Here is a 19790-nt window from a genome sequence, read left to right as displayed (position 1 = left end):
TCTTTTTCTCAGAGGGTGATAAATGGGGTCCAAGTCAGTGGGTTTGTTGATAGAGTTCCGGTTGGAATAACCATGCTTCTAGGAACTCTTGTGCGTGTTCCTGTTTGGCTTCTCCTAGGATAGGTGTGTTGTCCTAGTCAAAGTGGTGTCCTTCCTCATCTGTATGTAAGGGTACTAGTGAGAATGTGTGTCATGTGTTATTGTGGCTAGTTGATGTTCATGTATCCTGGTGGCTAGTTTTCTGCCTGTTTGTCCAGTGTAGTGTTTGTTACGTGTTTTATGTGCTTGCTTGAGTTTGTTGCTGAGAAATCGGCAGACTGTTCATTAGGTACCCATTCTTTTTGAATAAGCAGACAAAGCGCGTCCACAAACCCTAGCCACTCTCCCCTACATCAAAGACATCTTGGAAATGGCTGCCAGACTACTTGGACCTTTTGGCATCATGGTAGCCCACAAACCCTCCAACATACTAAAACAGCAGCTAATGAACTTGAAAGACCTTATACAGACAAGGAAAACTAATGTCATTTACAAAATACCTTGTATGAACTGTAACAAACACTACGTTGGGCAAACAGGCAGAAAACTAGCCACCAGCATACATGAACATCAACTAGCCACAAAAAGACATGACCCACTCTCACTAGTATCCTTACATACAGATGAGGAAGGACGTCACTTCGATTGGGACAACACGTCCATCGTAGGACAAGCCAAACAGAAACATGCACGAGAATTCCTAGCAGCATGGCATTCCAACCGGAACTCTATCAGCAAACACATTGACTTGGGACCCCATTTACCACCCTCTAAGAAAAGGAACAGGAAATGGTGTCGCCACCAACTTAAGGAAACCTAAACGTATGAATAGAACAACAGTGCTTTACTGGAGGCTCACTGATGATACCAAGTATGGTGATGAAACGCCTGAAAACGAACCTTTCAGCGAGCAAACCTACATCCAGAACCTCAACCTGAGCTACAAATCTTCTCAAAACATCTTCTCGTTTCCCTCTATCCAGTGTGGTTGAGACGTCCTTGGGAAAATGTGAATAAATTAGTCAGGCGCAATTTCCCTTTCATGAAGCCATGAATCTCTGATTAGATTAGATTATAATTTTTCAAATGTGCTGCTATTACTTTCTGTATTTTTCCAACAACAGATGTTAGGCTTATTGACTTGTAGTTACCTACTTTTTTGTCTCCGTCACTTTTTGAATAGAGGTGTGTGGTACTTCTCCAGAATCCAAGGCTTTTTGGAAGATTGTAACCACTGTATTCAGGGTCCCAAAAACAATCCCTGGGAAATTTCATTTCTTTCCCAGCCTGAAAAATACCTGGTAAACATTGCTCTTGATCAGAGTACCGATGAAAATACTTTGGACGCCAAATGTTTCTTTCTTTCTCCAAAGATGCTGCTAGAGCTGCTGTGTTTCTCTGGTGTGTTCTGTTTTTATTTCAGAACTTCAGCATCTGCGTTATTTTGCTTTTATTTAAGCATTTCTCTTTCCTTTCACTCAGCCAATTTTGCATCGAAATTTCTACTGCCTTTTTTTTTCGTTCCATGACATCACACTTGCCAGTGCAGCATTGTAATGAAAGCATTAGGAGTTGTAACTGAGAGAGAGATGATGGGAGAAAGCTAGGGTGAGAGGGGAAAGATATAAAAGAGACCTCTGGGGCAACTTTTTCACGCAGAGGGTGGTACATGTATGGAATGAGCTGCCAGAGGAAGGGGTGGAGGCTGGTACAATTGCAACATTTAAGGGGCATTTGGATGGGTATATGAATAGGAAGGGTTTGGAGGGATATGGGCCGTTTTCCATGATGTACATCTCTATGACTAGTGAACATTGTAGGCAAAGAAAATCCTAGTTGGGGAAAGTGTATGTTCTAGTGCATCGCCAGCTTTTTATCACCCTGGTGGCTGTAGGGTACATCAATAATGGAATTATTTCTGTTATTACAGTTTCATGGAATCATATGGTCTTCCTACAGAAGAGGCTCTTCAGCTGATTGGGTCTGCACTGACAGAAAACTTCCCAAAATCTGTACTATTCCCACTTTCCTGCACTTGGCCCACAGCCTTGAATATTATGACATTTCAAATGTTCATCGCACTTGTAAAGCTCCCTGCCTTAACTACCCCCTCAGGCAGTGCACTCCAGCTTCTGTTAATTAGTTTATGATATGAGATGGATTCATTCCCCCAGTGTTGATGAACTCTTCCTCTCAAGCATGTTACACTTGCCCAATATCATGTCAAATTACTCAGGTACTGTATCCCTATTGTTATGTTTTGAAGGAGGTGATGTGCAAAATGAAGTTAATGAGCAAGCCATATTGAATTATGCACTAGCTCAAGTGGTAGAAAGACCATCACCTGTTACTAATCTTCTTTGGGAGACAACTAAACTCTTCCATCATCTCCATTAGGAGTTGACTTCTCTTGCTTATGAAAATATTGCGTTAGATTTGAAGGGGTTGCTTGCTACTGCTCCATTTTTGACTCCAACCCCTTGTTAGAGTGGCCAGCAGCTCTGACTCCTAATGCTTTAGAACTAAGTAGTGGGCACTGCTGCTACTGTTGTTTTGCCCTAGGATGAAACCATCCATTGCAGCTAGATGTGGGAAGTACGGGGCTTTGGACGGCCTACAATCAGGGAATCTACAAATGGGAGAGTGGCTCTCCTGGATGGAAAAAGCAGTTAGGAGAATTTGTGAATGACGCACGTTAGTCTGATTGCCTGAATACTTTTAAAGTTTAAGCTCCAGTTTGCCAATGTGAGAAACAAAGCTAGCTCACTTCAATAATTTCAGTCCGAGACAAGATTTGAAGCAATCAATATGTTTATTATTCGCTTGCAAGCGCGATGCCTGGAATAGGCACACAGAGTTTAGCAAGTACATATCTTATATAGGATTCACTACTCCAAACCATTACTATTGTTTATCTCTTGCCTTATCCGGCCGTGTGCATAACAAAGTACAAGTTTTACTTGGCCATTTCACCACATCCTGCTGTGGCCCATTGTTAGGTATACCCTCCTTCACTACTATCTACTTCCCCCACCTGTGACATTCCCTCCCTTTCCCCAATCATATTGATTCTTATGACCTTTTTAATTGGGGTTTGTGTTTGTGTTTTTGCAGAAGTGGGAAACAGATGCTTATAACCACTGCTTATACAAGCATATCTGACTTAACCTACATCCTCACAACACCTTATCTATTTGTCTGTAACAGCTGCCATTGTTTGCAGGCACGTTTCATTCTTGTATGCACATTTTAGCTAAATACAAGAACATTTATATACTTCCTCCACACAGTTTTCATTCTTGTTGACTCAGCTCTTGGTTGAAACAATTATACACTGGTGTGAGTTCATCTACCTTGCATAAGTAATTATGATTGCAGAAGTAACACTACTTTACCTATATCCCACAATTTCCCCTTTTTCTTTAACTACCATTTGTTATCTTCATTTTTCTTTTAAGCATCGCACTCAAAATTCGCAAGCGTCATTCTGGAGATTTCATCCATCTTGGTCTCGCTCATCCCCTCATTATTTAATCGATAAAGTTCCTCTGCCTGATTCCCTTTTAGGGGCATCTGTTTCATTAAGGCTGTCTCAATCAGTCTTTGGGTGAGTCCTCGTATACAGGGTATGATACAACAGCCAATGGCTACCAATATCCTGGCTACTGCTATCACAGAAGTAAGGATGGGGACCACCACCCCCTTCCATTTTCCAAACCGTGATTCAAGCCATCCCGTGAGAGATGTGTCTACTCCTGAATTCTCAGCCAGTTCCTCTGCTAAGGTAGTCAATCCCCTTAAAGCCCGAGTAATTAAACCATCAGGTGCAGTGTTATTAGGAATAAAGGTACAATAGCTTCTTCCTAACATCACATACACACACACCCTTTTTCCATTAAAATCATATCAAGGGCCATTCTGTTTTCCCATGCCATCCTACTTGTCGCAACAAGCTGTTCTGATGTTCCTTTAACCGCATCTCTTGTATAATTTATAAATCGCTGTTGATTATAGAAAATGTAATTTATCCAATCTACATTTTTATTAATTGTTACCCACCAAACGAGAGCTGACTCAAAGCCTGCTGCAATCTGATTACGAGCCTTGAACTCATCAGGTACCCCCCTCGGCACTCCTACAGAATTGAGATAAATCCTGTCATCGAAAGAAGTGTCTAACAGGGATCTCTTACTCCTTCCCTTTATCCCTCCTATCTTTTCCTTCTCAAATTCCAGGGTAAATGGAATTGCCAATTGTACATTTGCACATATCCCTCTCCAATCCGGAGGTAGGGTGGGTCTTAATATTTTGCCTCCACAGATCTGCTCGGGGAACTTTTTAGTGCTGAGTAGTTCCCTCCCTTGTCCGTCTCGGTGACATTCTTAATCTCTGTACATAACTTCAGCTCTCCCAAATCTCTGGACCAATTTGTACCTTGTCTATGCACACACGACGTGTGATTTCCGACTGCGGCTGAAAACGTAGGGGGGGCTTTTGAATCTTTCTTCTCTAAGGGAGGGAACATCAGAGATAGGGAGGTACAATTCCTATCATTCCATGCAGTCTTATCCTGATACAGGGCTATCATACATTTCATGCTCTTCCTGTCTCACTTCCACCCAAGCGGAAAGGGAACCACCTGGGTCACTGGTCAACCGGAGGCACATGCATAGCAATTGCTCTTATTCAGACGTTTTACTGTGTACTTTATCCATTCAACCCAGGCATTTGCATCCCCGTACCCAGTTTCTCATTCAATGGTCTGTTTTAAGTCCTTTACCTCTATAATTTTTACTACTTTCAAGGTCATCGGGAGGGGTGAAAGGTTGACTTTATTATCCAGTAGTTCTGCTTGTTTTACCTGTCCTACACTAATTCGAAAACAGCAGCCCGATAAATCATTCCCGTTTGTTTTCATTTCTATCCCAAATGTTTCAGTTAATTGTATCTCATAGGTGCCCCCCCTCCCCCCCAAGAATTGCTTCGTGCCACATAGTTTTCTTTATCGTTAAGTATATTGGGTTACACTTTTTATCGGGACAATCGAGAGCTGGTCGGAAGGGGGCCCGGTGTACTGTGACGAGACCATTATACCAAGTAACATCCCCAAGGCCATCCCCATAGGACTTAAGATGTATCTCTGAGCTGCGGGACTGTCTCTGATTATCTACACCCACAATTTACTCAGCTGCATGCATCAGCGTCTACTACTTGCGGATTATTTTAGCCTTCCTACTCTGGGTAGTTCAGTATAATCTACTTTATATATTCTGGAAGGGTCTCAATCCCGGGTTTCTTCCTCGCGGGGTCTGTTTTCTCAAGACTTTCTTATTTACCTTTTCTGCATATTATACATCCCTTACATTTGTTTAGCAATTGTATATATTCCTTTACATCCATATTCCCTAAGAACTAAATCACACATTGCTTGTACTCCCCAGTGACTGCCTTGATGTAGGACAGCCATCATTTCTTGCATCATCATTTTGTTTAACATTTCCCTTCCATCAGGTAACATCCAATGCCCGTCTGCTGTTTTTACAGCCCTAAATCTTTCAATTCTTTTTCCCCTCTTTCAGTAAATGTAGGAGCTTCCCGAGGATCTGGGACAGTGGGTATTAGGGAATAAATCAACACTTCTTGTAGGTTGAGGGCTACTTCCTTAGCCATTTCATTGGCTAATCTATTCCCCCTAACTTCTGGTTCATTTCCTTTCTGATGACCATTTACATGCACTACCGCTCTTTCTCAGGGGAGTAATAGGGACTCCAAGACCCGTTTAATCAACTCCTAATGTGCTAATTCCTTCCCTCGGCTATTGATCAGTCCTCTTTCTTGCAGTATCTTTCCGAAAGTGCCAACACCAAATGCATATTTAGAGTCAGTGTATACTGTTCCCTCTTTATTTTCTAACACCCCAAGGGCTCTTTCCACTGCATAGAGTTCGCAGGTCTGAGCTGACCACCCATTTGGCAACCTTCCTGTCTCTACCACACTCCCTTTCATCCTGTCTATGACTGCATACCCATTATGTCTTTTCCGTTCAGTCACCCGGGATGATCTGTCTATAAAAAGTCGGGCTCCTGCATGAAGAGGAACATCTCTCAGGTCCATGTGGACCTTAGTTTGGTATTCTATAATGTCAAGGCAGTCATGCTATGGATTCTGAGGAGATTCTCCTTCCCCTTTCCAAAGAAAGACAACTGGATTTAAACAATTGTCCATGACCAACACTAGATCATCCTTTTCTATTAATATTGCCTCATATTTCAGAATCCGCGAGTCTGTCAACCATCGCCCAGCTTTTTGGTTTTGGATCTTTCTCACTTTGTGTGGAGTGCTTCCTATTACGGCTCCCCCAAATGTAAGCTTTCTGCTTCCCTCCACCAACAGTGCAGTGGCAGCCACGGCCTGCACACACTCAGGCCACCCCCGGGATACTGGATCCAATAGCTTTGAAAGATATGCTACTGGCTGTCTCATTCCTCCCCACCTCTGGGTTAATACTCCCAATGCAACTCCCTTATCTACGGTAACAAAGAGGTGGAAAGGTTTATCTCGAGAAGGTAAGGGTGACACGGGGGCATGGATCAGATCTCTTTTGAGTTCTCAACTAGTTCTTTTTCCTCATCATCCCAACTTAGACACTTTGGTTCCTCCTCTAATAATTTGAGATATTATTTCTTAGTCTTTTGAGCATAAGAATCAATCCACAATCTGCAATATCCCGTTAGACCCAAAGATTTACGTAACTCCCGTTTAGTCCTGGGCAGCGGTATCCCCACTGTTCCCTATATCTGTTCCGGGCTTATCTTTCGCTTTCCCTCACTAACTAAATGTCCCAAGTATTTCACTCCTCACTTCACATATTGTTGTTTGTTTTTAGATACTCTCAGTCCCTGCTGACCCAGGAAATTCAATAATTTGTTAGTGGCTTCTACTACTCTTTCTCTTCTATTTCCTGTTACTAAGAGGTCGTCTACATACTGCAACAGGGTAGTTCCCTTGGGGCTGCTAAATTTCTCCAATATTTGTTCTAACATCTTTTCCAATTAGATTAGATTCCCTACAGTGTGGAAACAGGCCCTTCGGCCCAACCAGTCCACACCGACCCTCCGAAGAGTAACCCACCCAGACCTCTTTTCCCTTTGACTAATGCACCGAACACTATGGGCAATTTAGCATGGCCAATTCACCTAACCTGCACATCTTTGGACTGTGGGAGGAAACTGGAGCACCCGGAGGAAACCCACGCAGACACGGGGAGAACGTGCAAACTCCACACACATTCACCCGAGGCTGGAATTGAACCTGGGACCCCGGTGCTGTGAGGCAGCAGTGCTAACCACTGAGCCACCGTGCCACCCTATTTAGAATCCCTACAACATGGAAACAGGCCCTTCAGCCCAACTAGTCCACACCGACACTCTGAAGAGTATCCCACCCAGACCCATTACTCCACATTTAGCCCTGACTAATGCACCTAACCTATACATCTCTGAACTTTATGGGCAAAATAGCATGGTGATTCATCTTTGGATTGTGGGCGGAAACCCACGCAGACATGGGGAGAATGTGCAAACTCTGCACAGTCACCCGAGGCTGGAATTAAACCTGGGGTCCCTGGTGCTGTAAGGCAGCAGTGCTAACCACTGAGCCATTGCGCCTCTGAGGCTGCGATCATCCCCGTGAATTTTCTTTCATTTTGCATATTCTCCCTCGTCTCCCCTGTCCTTTTGCATGATGTGGAAACCAGAACTGTGCTGAGTGACCTTTAGATTACACAGAAACCAGAACGGGCCATGGCAGTTCTCAGTGCAACGTGGGGATGGGAACCATGCACTATCTCCCAGAGTGATGTAGAGACTGGAACTGTGCACAGGAGCTCCCAGGGAGGCCTTGACAAGTTCAGTGTCACTTCCTTGCTCATAGTTCTACTCATCTAGAAATGACCTCCAGTGCTTTCATTTTTATAACAGCTGTGTTATCCCAAATTACAATCATTAGCAATCTGCATCTTGCTGAGACACAAATAGAAACCCTTCAATCTTTACCTCCACTCCCATTCAAACTGATTGCCCAAACAGATTCGGCTTCAAAAATATCTCAGCCCCATCGCAACATACTCCTGCCTGGCCAATTGTAACATCAAGACTCCTTGTTCATTTCAAAACACGGTCCCCAGTGGAAGACCATTTCAGGCAGGCACACAACCCAATAGCTGGCTGAATTGTTGAGCTGTACTAATTGCTGCCTAGCAAAACATTGATACTGCTGCAGGAAGCAGTGACTCAGACCCAGGAAACCTCCAGGTAATTCTGACCCTGCACTGAGCCATGCGAGCAGCAGCAACAGGCCCCTCTCTGTCTCCTCACCTCTCTCTCCGTCTTCACTGAGAGTCAGAGATGTACAGCACTGAAACAGACCTTTCGGTCCAACTCATCCATGCTGACCAGATATCCCAACATAATCTAGTCCCACCTGCCAGCACCCGGCCCATATCTCTCCAAACCCTTCCTGTTCATATACCCATCCAAACGCCTTTTAAATATTGCAATTGTAAATAAATTTGGGGATTCCATAAACCCCTGGGGGAGCACGTTCCACCGGTATTGCTGTTTCCGTCCTGTCTTGGGATCTTCCCACTCAAAGGCAAGTAAATTCCTACTTTCCTCCACCAAGGGACAAGCCCAAAAGGCATCCTTTAAATCTATCACACTAAACCATTTGTGGTCATGAGGGACCTTACTTAATAACATATAGGGATTTGGCACCACTGGGTGCCTGATCTGTACTACTTGATTCAATGTTCTCAAATTCTGTACCAATCGATAAGCTCCATCAGATTTCCGCACTGGTAGAATTGGGGTATTATAAGGAAACATACATGGCTCCAACAGTCCATCTCTAATCAGTCCCTCAATTACTGGCTGCAGTCCTCGTTTACCTTCTATGGAAAAGGGATATTGTCACTCAGGCAAAGTCCCCTTCCCTTTTTAAACTTATTTAGATTAGATTAGGTTAGGTTTAGATTAGGTTTAGGTTATTTACAGTGTGGAAACAGGCCCTTCGGCCCAACAAGTCCACACCGCCCCGCCGAAGCGCAACCCACCCATACCCCTACATCTACCCCTTACCGAACACTACGGGCAATTTAGCATGGCCAATTCACCTGACCTGCACATCTTTGGACTGTGGGAGGAAACCGGAGCACCCGGAGGAAACCCACGCAGACACGGGGAGAATGTGCAAACTCCACACAGTCAGTCGCCTGAGGCAGGAATTGAACCCAGGTCTCTGGCGCTGTGAGGCAGCAGTGCTAACCACTGTGCCACCGTGCCACCAGGGGAGGGATCTGTATTTTTCCATGATTCCTTTCTCTAGTCCATACAATAGGGTCTGTTTCTCTCTCCACATCCTCTGTCAACATTGCCATTTGTACAAGTAATTCTTTTTCCTCAATTCCAATCTCCAGTCCTAAGACGATAATTAAATCTCTCCCTAGTAAGTTACTTACTATATCAGGGATATATAACAATTCCCCTATGACTGTATCCTTGGGACATTTTATCATCATAGATTCAAATACTGGAACAGTAAATCCTTCCCCTTTTACCCCGGAAACAGTTATTGACCGTGTTGACATTCCTACTTTCTTTGGTTTAAAATTCAGCGATGACCTTGCTGCCCCCGTATCTACTAGGAAGACTACCTCTTCCCTACAGGGTCCCACCTTCAAGTCTATCAAAGGTTCCTGGTGGGTCCCCGAGGGCAGGAACCCCTGACACCCCTATTTTTCATCAAAATTCATAAGCGGAATTGCCCTTTCTTCCCTTTGTAGATCAGGACACTCCCACTCCCACAGGACACTCCCCTATCTTTCCACAATAATAGCATCCTGCCTGTGGAGACTTCCATCTCTGCCCCTGTTGCCCGAACCCTCTATCAAATGCTCCTCCTTGTCCTCTCCCTCTCCCTCTTCCACTCTGTCCTACATGCTACCACCCGCCGCTCCGGTTGCTCACTATTGATTCTATTCTTTTCTTAACTACCTCATCACCCGTAGCTACCATCATTTTTGCCTTCTGTTTTTGTCTCTCATCCTCTCTCTTTACAAACACTTTCTGTGCCTCTCTTAACAATTCATCTAATGGTTTTTCGCTCCACCCTTCTATCTTCTGTATCTTTCTCTATATGTCTGGCCATGCCTTTGTAACTAAATGTACTTTCAAAAGACCCTGTGCCACTGGGTCCTCAGGGTTCATTCCAGAGTATTTCCGCATTGAGTCTCTTAATCTTTGCAAGAAAGATGAGGGAGTCTCATCTTTCTCCTGTGTAACTTCAAAGGCTTTAGTCAAATTCTGCGACTTCGGAACTGCCTCTCTATTCCTTTTAGAATCGGGTCTTTCAATTCCCTCATTTCTTCTCTATCCTCCGGGTTTTGGTTTTCCCACTGGGGGTCTCTGAGGGGAAACTTTGTCTCTTCCTGTCCAGCATCCCCATCTCCAATGGGATGTTCCCTGTCCCATATTTTAATGGCTGCTCCTCGTATATGTCCCCTTTCTTCCCCAGTAAATAGTATATTCAAAATAGACATTAACTCAGTCCATCTATACAGACTAGGCCCCAAAAATTAATCAATTTGTTCAGACAACCCTACCGGATCCTCAATCAGGACCTTCATCTCCTTTTTAAATGTTGTGACCTCCCCACTGGTGAGGGGGGCACTTACAAACCCAATCTCTTTGTCCCCTATTGGTACCTCCCGAAGGGGATAAGTCTTTACGTTCTTCCCCTTTTCTTCATTTTTGCTTTCCCCCTTAGGCTTTGGTTTAGATACTCCAGAGGCCGCCTCTACATCTACTTTATCTTCCCTTTCTTTTGTTGAGGGTTGAGGGTCGGGAACAACAACATCCCTGTCCCCCACCGCCCCTTCGTCCTCCTCTTGTGGGTCATCCGATCCCTGTCCCTGTCTTTCTGTCTCTCCTCCTCCATTTTCACCTAATCTGATTTTATGGTATGGGGGGGGGGGGCAGAGGGGGAATCCTTTGTCTTTACTACCATCATTCCCAAACTGTCCTTCCAACAGGATGCATACTCCGCCTCTTCTTGACCTAAAAGGTTTTTTTTTATTCACATACAAATCTAAATACTGACGTACCCAATCTTCGTCCGAACCATACTTTGGCCAGAAGACGGCCAGACGAAGGATTTGTTCTTTGGTCCATACTAAACAACAATATTTAATAATTTTCTTTTTATCTTTTGCCCTTGTACAAGTGTTACTTGTCCATTCCCGCAACATCCTCTCCAACGGACTTTCAGGAGGAATGTTACCAGGGACTTTTTCTTCCTTTACTTCGCAGTTCGACTTACTCTGCCTCCTCCTATTTCTCGGGGCCCTCGCCAGTCCCTCCGCGATTAAATACCCCTTTTCCCAGCCACCAAGGCAATACTTAAAAGTCAGTTTTATGACCTTGGTCTGTGCACAGAGTTGCCTGGCCCCTTGATGCTGTATTTTCTATTGACCTCCTTTCACTGTCTGATTCAGATGTCTATCTTGTAGGATTCGTACCAGTCGCCCAAGGGAGTGGACCAAACTGGGACACGAGACCGCTCCTCAATTGGGAGAGGGACGTGTCTTTCCAGTGTCCAGGGCCAGTCACTCCCACCGACGATGGAAGAATATCCCGGATGGCCCCGAATTGTGAGAATCAAATTTCAATAATTTCAGTCTGAGACAAGATCTGAAGCAATCAGTATGTTGGAAAGGTGCAGAAGCCACAGGGTAGTAGTCACGGGCGATTTCAACTTCCCAAATATTAATTGGAAGCTCTTTAGATCAAGTAGATTGGATGGGGCGGTGTTTGTGCAGAGTGTCCAGGAAGCTTTTCTAACTCAGTATGTAGATTGTTCGACCAGAGGGGAGGCCATATTGGATTTGGTACTTGGTAACGAACCAGGACAAGTGATGGGCTTGTTAGTAGGTGAGCATTTTGGTGATGGTGACCACAATTCTGTGACTTTTACCTTGGTTATGGAGAGAGATAGGTGCGTGCAACAGGGCAGGTTTTACAATTGGGGGAAGGGTAAATACGATGCTGCAAGACAGGATCTGAGGAGCATAAATTGGGAGCACAGGCTGTCAGGGAAGGATGTCGTTGAAATGTGGAAATTTTTCAAGGAACAGATATGACGTTTCTTTGATATGTATGTACCTGTCAGGCAGGAAAGAGATGGTCGTGTGAGGGAACCTTGGTTGACGAGGGAGGTTGAATGTCTTGTAAGGAGGAAGGAGGAGGCTTACATAAGGTTGAGGAAACAAGGTTCAGACAGAGCGTTGGAGGGATACAGGATATCCAGGAGGGAGCTGAAGAAAGGGATTAGGAGAGCTAAGAGAGAGGGCATGAAAAATCTTTGGCAGGTAGGATCAAGGATAACCCCAAGGCCTTTTATGTGAGAAACATGACAGTGACGAGAACGGGGGTAGGTCCGATCAAGGACAGTAGTGGGAGACTGTGTATTGAGTCGGAAGAGATAGAAGAGGTCTTGAATGAGTACTTTTCTTCAGTATTTACAAATGAGAGGGACTGTATTGTTGAAGAGGAGAGTATGAAATGGTCTGATAAGCTAGAGGAGATGCTTGTTAGGAAGGAAGATGTGTTGGGCATTTTGAACAACTTGAGGATAGACAAGTCCCCCGGGCCTGACGGGATATATCCTAGGATTATGTGGGAAGCAAGAGAGGAAATTGCAGAACCGTTGGCAATGATCTTTTCGTCTTCACTGTCAATGGGTGTGGTGCCAGGGGACTGGAGAGTGGCGAATGTTGTGCCTCTGCTCAAAAAAGGGAATAGGGATAACCCCGGGAATTACAGGCCAGTTAGTCTTTCTTCGGTGGTAGGCAAAGTAATGGAAAGGGTACTGAGGGATAGGATTTATGAGTATCTGGAAAGACACTGCTTGATTAGGGACAGCCAGCACGGATTTGTGAGGGGTAGGTCTTACCTTACAAGTCTTATTGAATTCTTTGAGGTGACCAAGCATGTGGATGAGGGTAGAGCAGTGGATGTAGTGTACATGGATTTTAGTAAGGCATTTGATAAGGTTCCCCATGGTCGGCTTATGCGGAAAGTCAGGAGGCATGGGATAGTGGGAAATTTGGCCAATTGGATAGAGAACTGGCTAACCGGTCAGGGAGTGGTGGTAGATGGTAAATATTCAGCCTGGAGCCCAGTTACAAGTGGAGTTCCGCGGGGATCAGTTCTGGGTCCTCTGCTGTTTGTAATTTTTATTAATGACTTGGAAGAGGGAGTCGAAGGGTGGGTCAGTAAATTTGCAGATGATACGAAGATTGGTGGAGTTGTGGATAGTGAGGAGGGCTGTTGCCGGCTGCAGAGGGACTTAGATATGATGCAGAGCTGGGCTGAGGAGTGGCAGATGGAGTTCAACCCTGTCAAGTGTGAGGTTGTCCATTTTGGAAGGACAAATAAGAATGCGGAATACAGGGTTAACGGTAGGGTTCTTAGTAAGGTGGAGGAGCAGAGGGATCTTGGGGTCTATGTTCATAGATCTTTGAAAGTTGCCACTCAGGTGGATAGAGCTTGTAAGAAGGCCTATGGAGTATTATCGTTCATTAGCAGAGGGATTGAATTCAAGAGTCGTGAGGTTATGTTGCAGCTGTATAGGACCTTGGTAAGGCCACATTTGGAATATTGTGTGCAGTTCTGGTCGCCTCATTTTAGGAAAGATGTGGAAGCTTTGGAGCGGGTGCAGAGGAGATTTATCAGGATGTTGCCTGGAATGGAGAATAGGTTATATGAGGATAGGTTGAGAGTGCTAGGCCTTTTCTCATTGGAACGGAGAAGGATGAGGGGTGACTTGATAGATGTTTATAAGATGATCAGGGGAATAGATAGAGTAGACAGTCAGAGACTTTTTCCCCGGGTACAACAGAGTGTTACAAGGGGACATACATTTAAGAGGAGAAAGTGAGGACTGCAAATGCTGGAGATCAGAGCTGAAAATGTGTTGCTGGAAAAGCGCAGCAGGTCCGGCAGCATCCAAGGAACAGGAGAATCGACGTTTCGGGCATGAGCCCTTCTTCAGGAATGAGGAAAGTGTGTCCAGCAGGCTAAGATAAAAGGTAGGGAGGAGGGACTTGGGAGGGGGTAGGGTGTTGGGAATGCGATAGGTGGAGGGAGGTCAAGGTGAGGGTGATAGGCCGGAGTGGGGTGGGGGCGGAGAGGTCAGGAAGAAGATTGCAGGTTAGGAAGGCGGTGCTGAGTTTGAGAGATTTGACTGAGACAAGGTGGGGGGAGGGGAAATGAGGAAACTGGAGAAATCTGAGTTCATCCCTTGTGGTTGGAGGGTTCCCAGGCGGAAGATGAGGCACTCTTCCTCCAACCGTCGTGTTGCCATGGTCTGGAGATAGAGGAGTCCAAGGACCTGCATGTCCTTGGTGGAGTGGGAGGGGGAGTTGAAGTGTTGGGCTACGGGGTGGTTGGGTTGGTTGGTCCGGGTGTCCCAGAAGTGTTCTCTGAAATGTTCCGCAAGTAGGCAGCCTGTCTCCCCAATATAGAGGAGGCCACATCAGGTGCAGCGGATGCAATAGATGATGTGTGTGGAGGTGCAGGTGAATTTGTGGCGGATATGGAAGTGTCCCTTGGGGCCTTGGAGGGAGTAAGGGGGGCGCAAGTTTTGCATTTCTTGCGGTTGCAGGGGAAGGTGCTGGGAGTGGAGGTTGGGTTGGTGGGGGGTGTGGACCTGACGAGGGAGTCACGGAGGGAGTGGTCTTTTCGGAACGCTGATAGGGGAGGGGAGGGAAATATGTCCCTGGTGGTGGGGTCTGTTTGGAGGTGGCGGAAATGACGGTGGATGATACGCTGTATATGGAGGTTGGTGGGGTGGTAGGTGAGGACCAGTGGGGTTCTGTCCTGGTGGCGGTTGGAGGGGCGGGGCTCAAAGGTGGAGGAGCAGGACGTGGAAGAGATGCGGTGGAGGGCATCGTCGACCACGTCTGGGGGGAAATTGCGGTCCTTGAAGAAGGAGGCCATCTGGGTTGTACGGTTTTGGAACTGGTCCTCCTGGGAGCAGATGCGGCGGAGACGAAGGAATTGGGAATATGGGATGGCATTTTTACAGGGGGCAGGGTGGGAGGAGGTGTAGTCTAGGTAGCTGTGGGATTCGGTCGGTTTATACTAAATGTCCGTGTCCCTCAAATTCACCTGGACCATCTCAGACTCCTCCCTCCCCTTCCTAGACCTTTCCATTTCTATCTCGGGTGACCGAATCGACACGGACATTTACTATAAACGGACCGACTCCCACAGCTACCTAGACTACATCTCCTCCCACCCTGTCCCCTGTAAAAACGCCATTCAATATTCCCAATTCCTTCGTCTCTGCCGCATCTGCTCCCAGGAGGACCAGTTCCAAAACTGTACCATCCAGATGGCCTCCTTCAAGGACCGCAATTTCCCCCCAGACATAGTCGACGATGCCCTCCACCGTATCTCTTCCACTTCCTGCTCCTCCGCCCTTGAGCCCGGCCCCTCCAACCACCACCAGGACAGAACCCCACTGGTCCTCACCTACCACCCCACCAATCTCCATGTCTAGCGTATCATCCGCCGTCATTTCTGCCACCTCCACTAGCAGTGGTGGGGGCCTGGAATGCGCTGCCTGTGGGAGTGACAGAGTCAGAATCATTGGTGACCTTTAAGCGGCAATTGGATAGATACATGGATAGGTGCTTAAGCTAGGACAAACGTTCGGCACTACATTGTTGGCCGAAGGGCCTGTCCTGTGCTGTATTGTTCTATGTTCTATGTTCATTATTCGCTTGCAAGCGTGATGCCTGGAATAGGCATGCAGAGTTTAGCAAGTACATATCTGATATAGGATTCACTACTCCAAACCCGGTGCCCATTACTATTGTTTATCTCCTGCCTTATCCGGCCTTGTGCATAACAAAGTACGAGTTTTACTTGGCCATTTCACCACATCCTGCTGTGGCCCATTGTTAGGTATACCCTCCTTCACTACTATCTACTTCCCCCACCTGTGACATTCCCTCCCTTTCCCCAATCATATTGATTCTTATGACCTTTTTAATTGGGGTTTGTGTTTGTGTTTTTGCAGAAGTGGGAAACAGATGCTTATAACTACTGCTTATACAAGCATATCTGACTTAACCTACATCCTCACAACACCTTCTCTATTTGTCTGTAACATCTACCATTGTTTGCAGGCACGTTTCATTCTTGTATGCACATTTTAGCTAATACAAGAACAATTATATACTTCCTCCACACAGTTTTCATTCTTGTTGACTCAGCTCTTGGTTGAAACAATTATACACTGATGTGAGTTCATCTACCTTGCATAAGTAATTATGATTGCAGAAGTAACACTACTTATATCCCACACCACGTACCTTCATTTTCAAGTATTAATCTTGTTTTAAACTGGATTTGAAGTGGGGATGTCCCAAAGTGCACAGGTCACACTGCAAAAGATGCACCCCGACTTTGAAAACAGCTTCCTGAATTTGTCATGTCTGCCCACCCCAGTTGTATTTAGAAGTGTGCAATGTAATATTTGGGTCAGTTCACGTGTTAACAGGTTCAATTGCCTCCAGCACCTGACATTGGGAATTGGTGGAGGGTGTTGCTGAGTATGTGAGAAATACTCGTGGTGGCTGGGAGAGTTCAACTCATCGCTTAGACATGTACAGCACAGAAACAGACCCTTCGGTCCAACCCGTCCATGCCGACCAGATATCCTAACCTAATCTAGTCCTGTTTGCCAGCATTTGGCCCATCTCCCTCTAAATCCTTCCTATTCACATACCCATCCAGATGGGTTTTAAATGTTGCAATTGTACCAGCCTCTACCATTTCCTCTGGCAGCTCATTCCACCCTCTGCATGAAAATGTTGCCTCTCAGGTCCCTTGTATATCTTTTCCCCCCTCACCTTAAACATATGCCCTTGAGATTTGGACTCCCCTACTGTGGGATAAGACCTTGTCTGTTTATCCTATCCATGCTGCTTATGATTTTGTAAGCCTCTATAAGGTCACCCCTCTCCAACACTCCAGAGAAAACAGCCCCAGCCTATTCAGCCTCTCCCTATAACTCAAACTTTCCAACCCTGGCAACACCCTTAAATCCTTTCTGAATCCTTTCAAGTTTCACATATATCCTTCTGATAGGAAGGAGACCAGAATTGCATGCAATATTCCAAAAGTGGCCTAACCAATGTCCTGTACAGCTGCAATTGGAAGTGCCAAAGTCGGCATGAGCAGTCACATTCCCTCCCTTCCCAGTTTGGGAAACTTCCCACCGTTAGGAATGCACGAAATTCGGCCTGTACACGGGGGACGCTCCCCTCTCGAAGGTGAGACCGTCGGCAGAACCGACGGGTCAAACCCCGCTGAGCTACCCGGCTTAGAAGCCTCAAAGTCGGCATGAGCAGTCACCTTCACTCCCTTCCCCGTTTAGACCACTTCCCACCGTTGGAAATGCATGAAATTCAGCCTGTACACGGGGGACGCTCCCCCCTCGAAGGCGAGACCGTCGGCATGACCACCGGGTCACATCCGGCGAAGGAGACCAGAATTGCATGCAATATTCCAAAAGTGGCCTAACCAATGTCCTGTACAGCTGCAACGTGACCTCCCAACTCCTATACACAATGCTCTAACCAATAAAGGTCGCACACCAAATGCCTTCACTATCCTATCTACCTGCAACTCCACTTTCAAGGAGCTATCAACCTGCACTCCAAAGTCTCTTTGTTCAGCAACACTCCCTAGGACCTTACCATTAAGTGTATAAGTCCTGCTCTGATTTGCTTTTACAAAATGCAGCATCTCGCATTTATCTGAATTAAACTCCATCTGCCACTCCTCAGCCCATTGGCCCATCTGATCAAGATCCTGTTGTAATCTTCTTCGCTGTCCACTACATCTCCAATTTTGGTGTCATCTGCAAACTTAACTGTACCTCCTATGTTCGCATTCAAATCATTTGTATAAGTAACAAAAAATAGTGGCACTCCACTGGTCACATGCCTCCAGTCTGAAAAACAACCCTCCACCACCACCCTCTATCTTCTACCTTTGAGCCAGTTCTGTGTCCAACTGGCTAGTTCTCCTTGTATTCCATGAGATCTAACCTTGCTAATCAGTCTCCCATGGGGAACCTTGTCGCATGTCTTACTGAAGTCCATATAGATAGATCCTGCCTACCGCTCTGCCCTCATCAATCCTCTTTGTTACTTCTTCAAAAAGCTCAATCAAGTTTGAGAGACATGATTTCCCACGCACAAAGCCATGCTGACTATCCTTAATATTACTCCTTGCCTTCCCAAATACGTGTACATCCTGTCCCTCAGGAGTCCCCCCAACAACTTGCCCACCACCGAGGTCAGGCTGTCTGTAGTTGCCTGGCTTGTCCTTACCGCCTTCCTTAAATAGTTGCGCCACTTTAGCAAACCTCCAGTTTTCTGGCATTTCACCTCTGACTATCGAGGACGCAAATATCTCAGCAAGGAGCCCAGCAATCACTTCCCTTGCTTCCCATAGAGTTCTAGATTACACCTGATCAGCTTAATGCTACTGAAAGTAACTTGTACTTGTGAACCAGATGTCAAATTTGAAGTGTAATGATTCTGTAAGTGCTAATATTACACACATTAATGGATATGTAAAGCTTAATTTGGGGGGAGATAAAACCCTACAAAACCTGTGGGGTATTGCACTTTTGGGAGCATACTAACCTTTACAATCAAGTAGATCCTACATGCTCTGACCTGGGCCTAGGTTAGACAAGCCCTCACAGGCTCTAATCCAGGACTGGAGGTAGTCTAGCAGTTGTACAATCTAATCTGGGCCTGCACGTGTGCTAACCTCACACTGTTTAACAAGGGCTAGAGCTAAACCAAGAGAAAGTGAGGACTGCAGATGCTGGAGATCAGCTGAAAAATGTGTTGCTGGAAAAGCGCAGCAGGTCAGGCAGCATCCAAGGAGCAGGAGAATCGACGTTTCGGGCATAAGCCCTTTTTCAGGAATGAATCATTCTTGAAGAAGGGCTTATGTCCGAGACATCGATTCTCCTGCTCCTTGGATGCTGCCTGACCTGCGCTTTTCCAGCAACACATTTTTCAGCTAGTGCTAAACTAAGCCTTGCACAGTCTAACTTTTGATTTGATCTTTTGACTTTTTCCAATATGTGCAGGATTCTTCCAAAAAGCGTCTGATTAAACGGGCTTCTGGATCTAGCCTGACTTTACATTCAATAGAGAGCGACGTTGATAGTGGCTTCAAGGGCTACATACGACAGGTAGGCACCTCCTGTGAAACTGCTGCCTGCTCTGACTGGCTTCCTGCTGCTGGCACACTAATGGTGGATAACATGGCAGATGGCACACCCACCCAGGACTATCCACAGAAGAAACCTTCCTGTCTTGTGACAGGCGGCCGCAGCAGTCAGAAATCTCAAGACTTCAGGTGGTACCATGAGGCAGCGGATGATCCTGGCACAGAGAGGGTACTGGACCGAGAAAGAGGGCAGGTGTCAAGTGGTCAGGAGAAAAAACTCTCCTCTAACTTCACTGTCAGCTTGCCCGAAAAGAGTAGGAAGGTGAAGTTTGCTCCAGATTGCATGAACATTGAGTATGAGGCAAGAGAAAATGATGTTAAGATGGAGGAAGATCTACATTCCAGGTATGTACCACCTTCTTTCAT

The 19790-nt window shown here is 45.9% G+C and overlaps 1 protein-coding gene across 2 annotated transcripts in view; it reads left to right on the top strand.

Moving 5' to 3' along the window:
- mindy4 (MINDY lysine 48 deubiquitinase 4) overlaps positions 1-19790 on the top strand; it is a 220707-nt gene that overhangs the window by 24500 nt on the left and 176417 nt on the right. For both annotated transcript variants that reach the window (XM_072576365.1, XM_072576364.1), the window contains exon 5: positions 19282-19769. In XM_072576365.1, coding sequence (XP_072432466.1) covers positions 19282-19769 — 488 coding nt within the window. The remainder of the gene's footprint in view (positions 1-19281; positions 19770-19790) is intronic.

This window comes from Chiloscyllium punctatum, chromosome 8 (genome assembly GCF_047496795.1).
Source record: "Chiloscyllium punctatum isolate Juve2018m chromosome 8, sChiPun1.3, whole genome shotgun sequence".
NCBI classification, from domain to species: domain Eukaryota; kingdom Metazoa; phylum Chordata; class Chondrichthyes; order Orectolobiformes; family Hemiscylliidae; genus Chiloscyllium; species Chiloscyllium punctatum.
The sequence above is the reverse complement of the archived record's forward strand: the minus strand, read 5'-3'. Positions and strand labels throughout refer to the sequence as shown.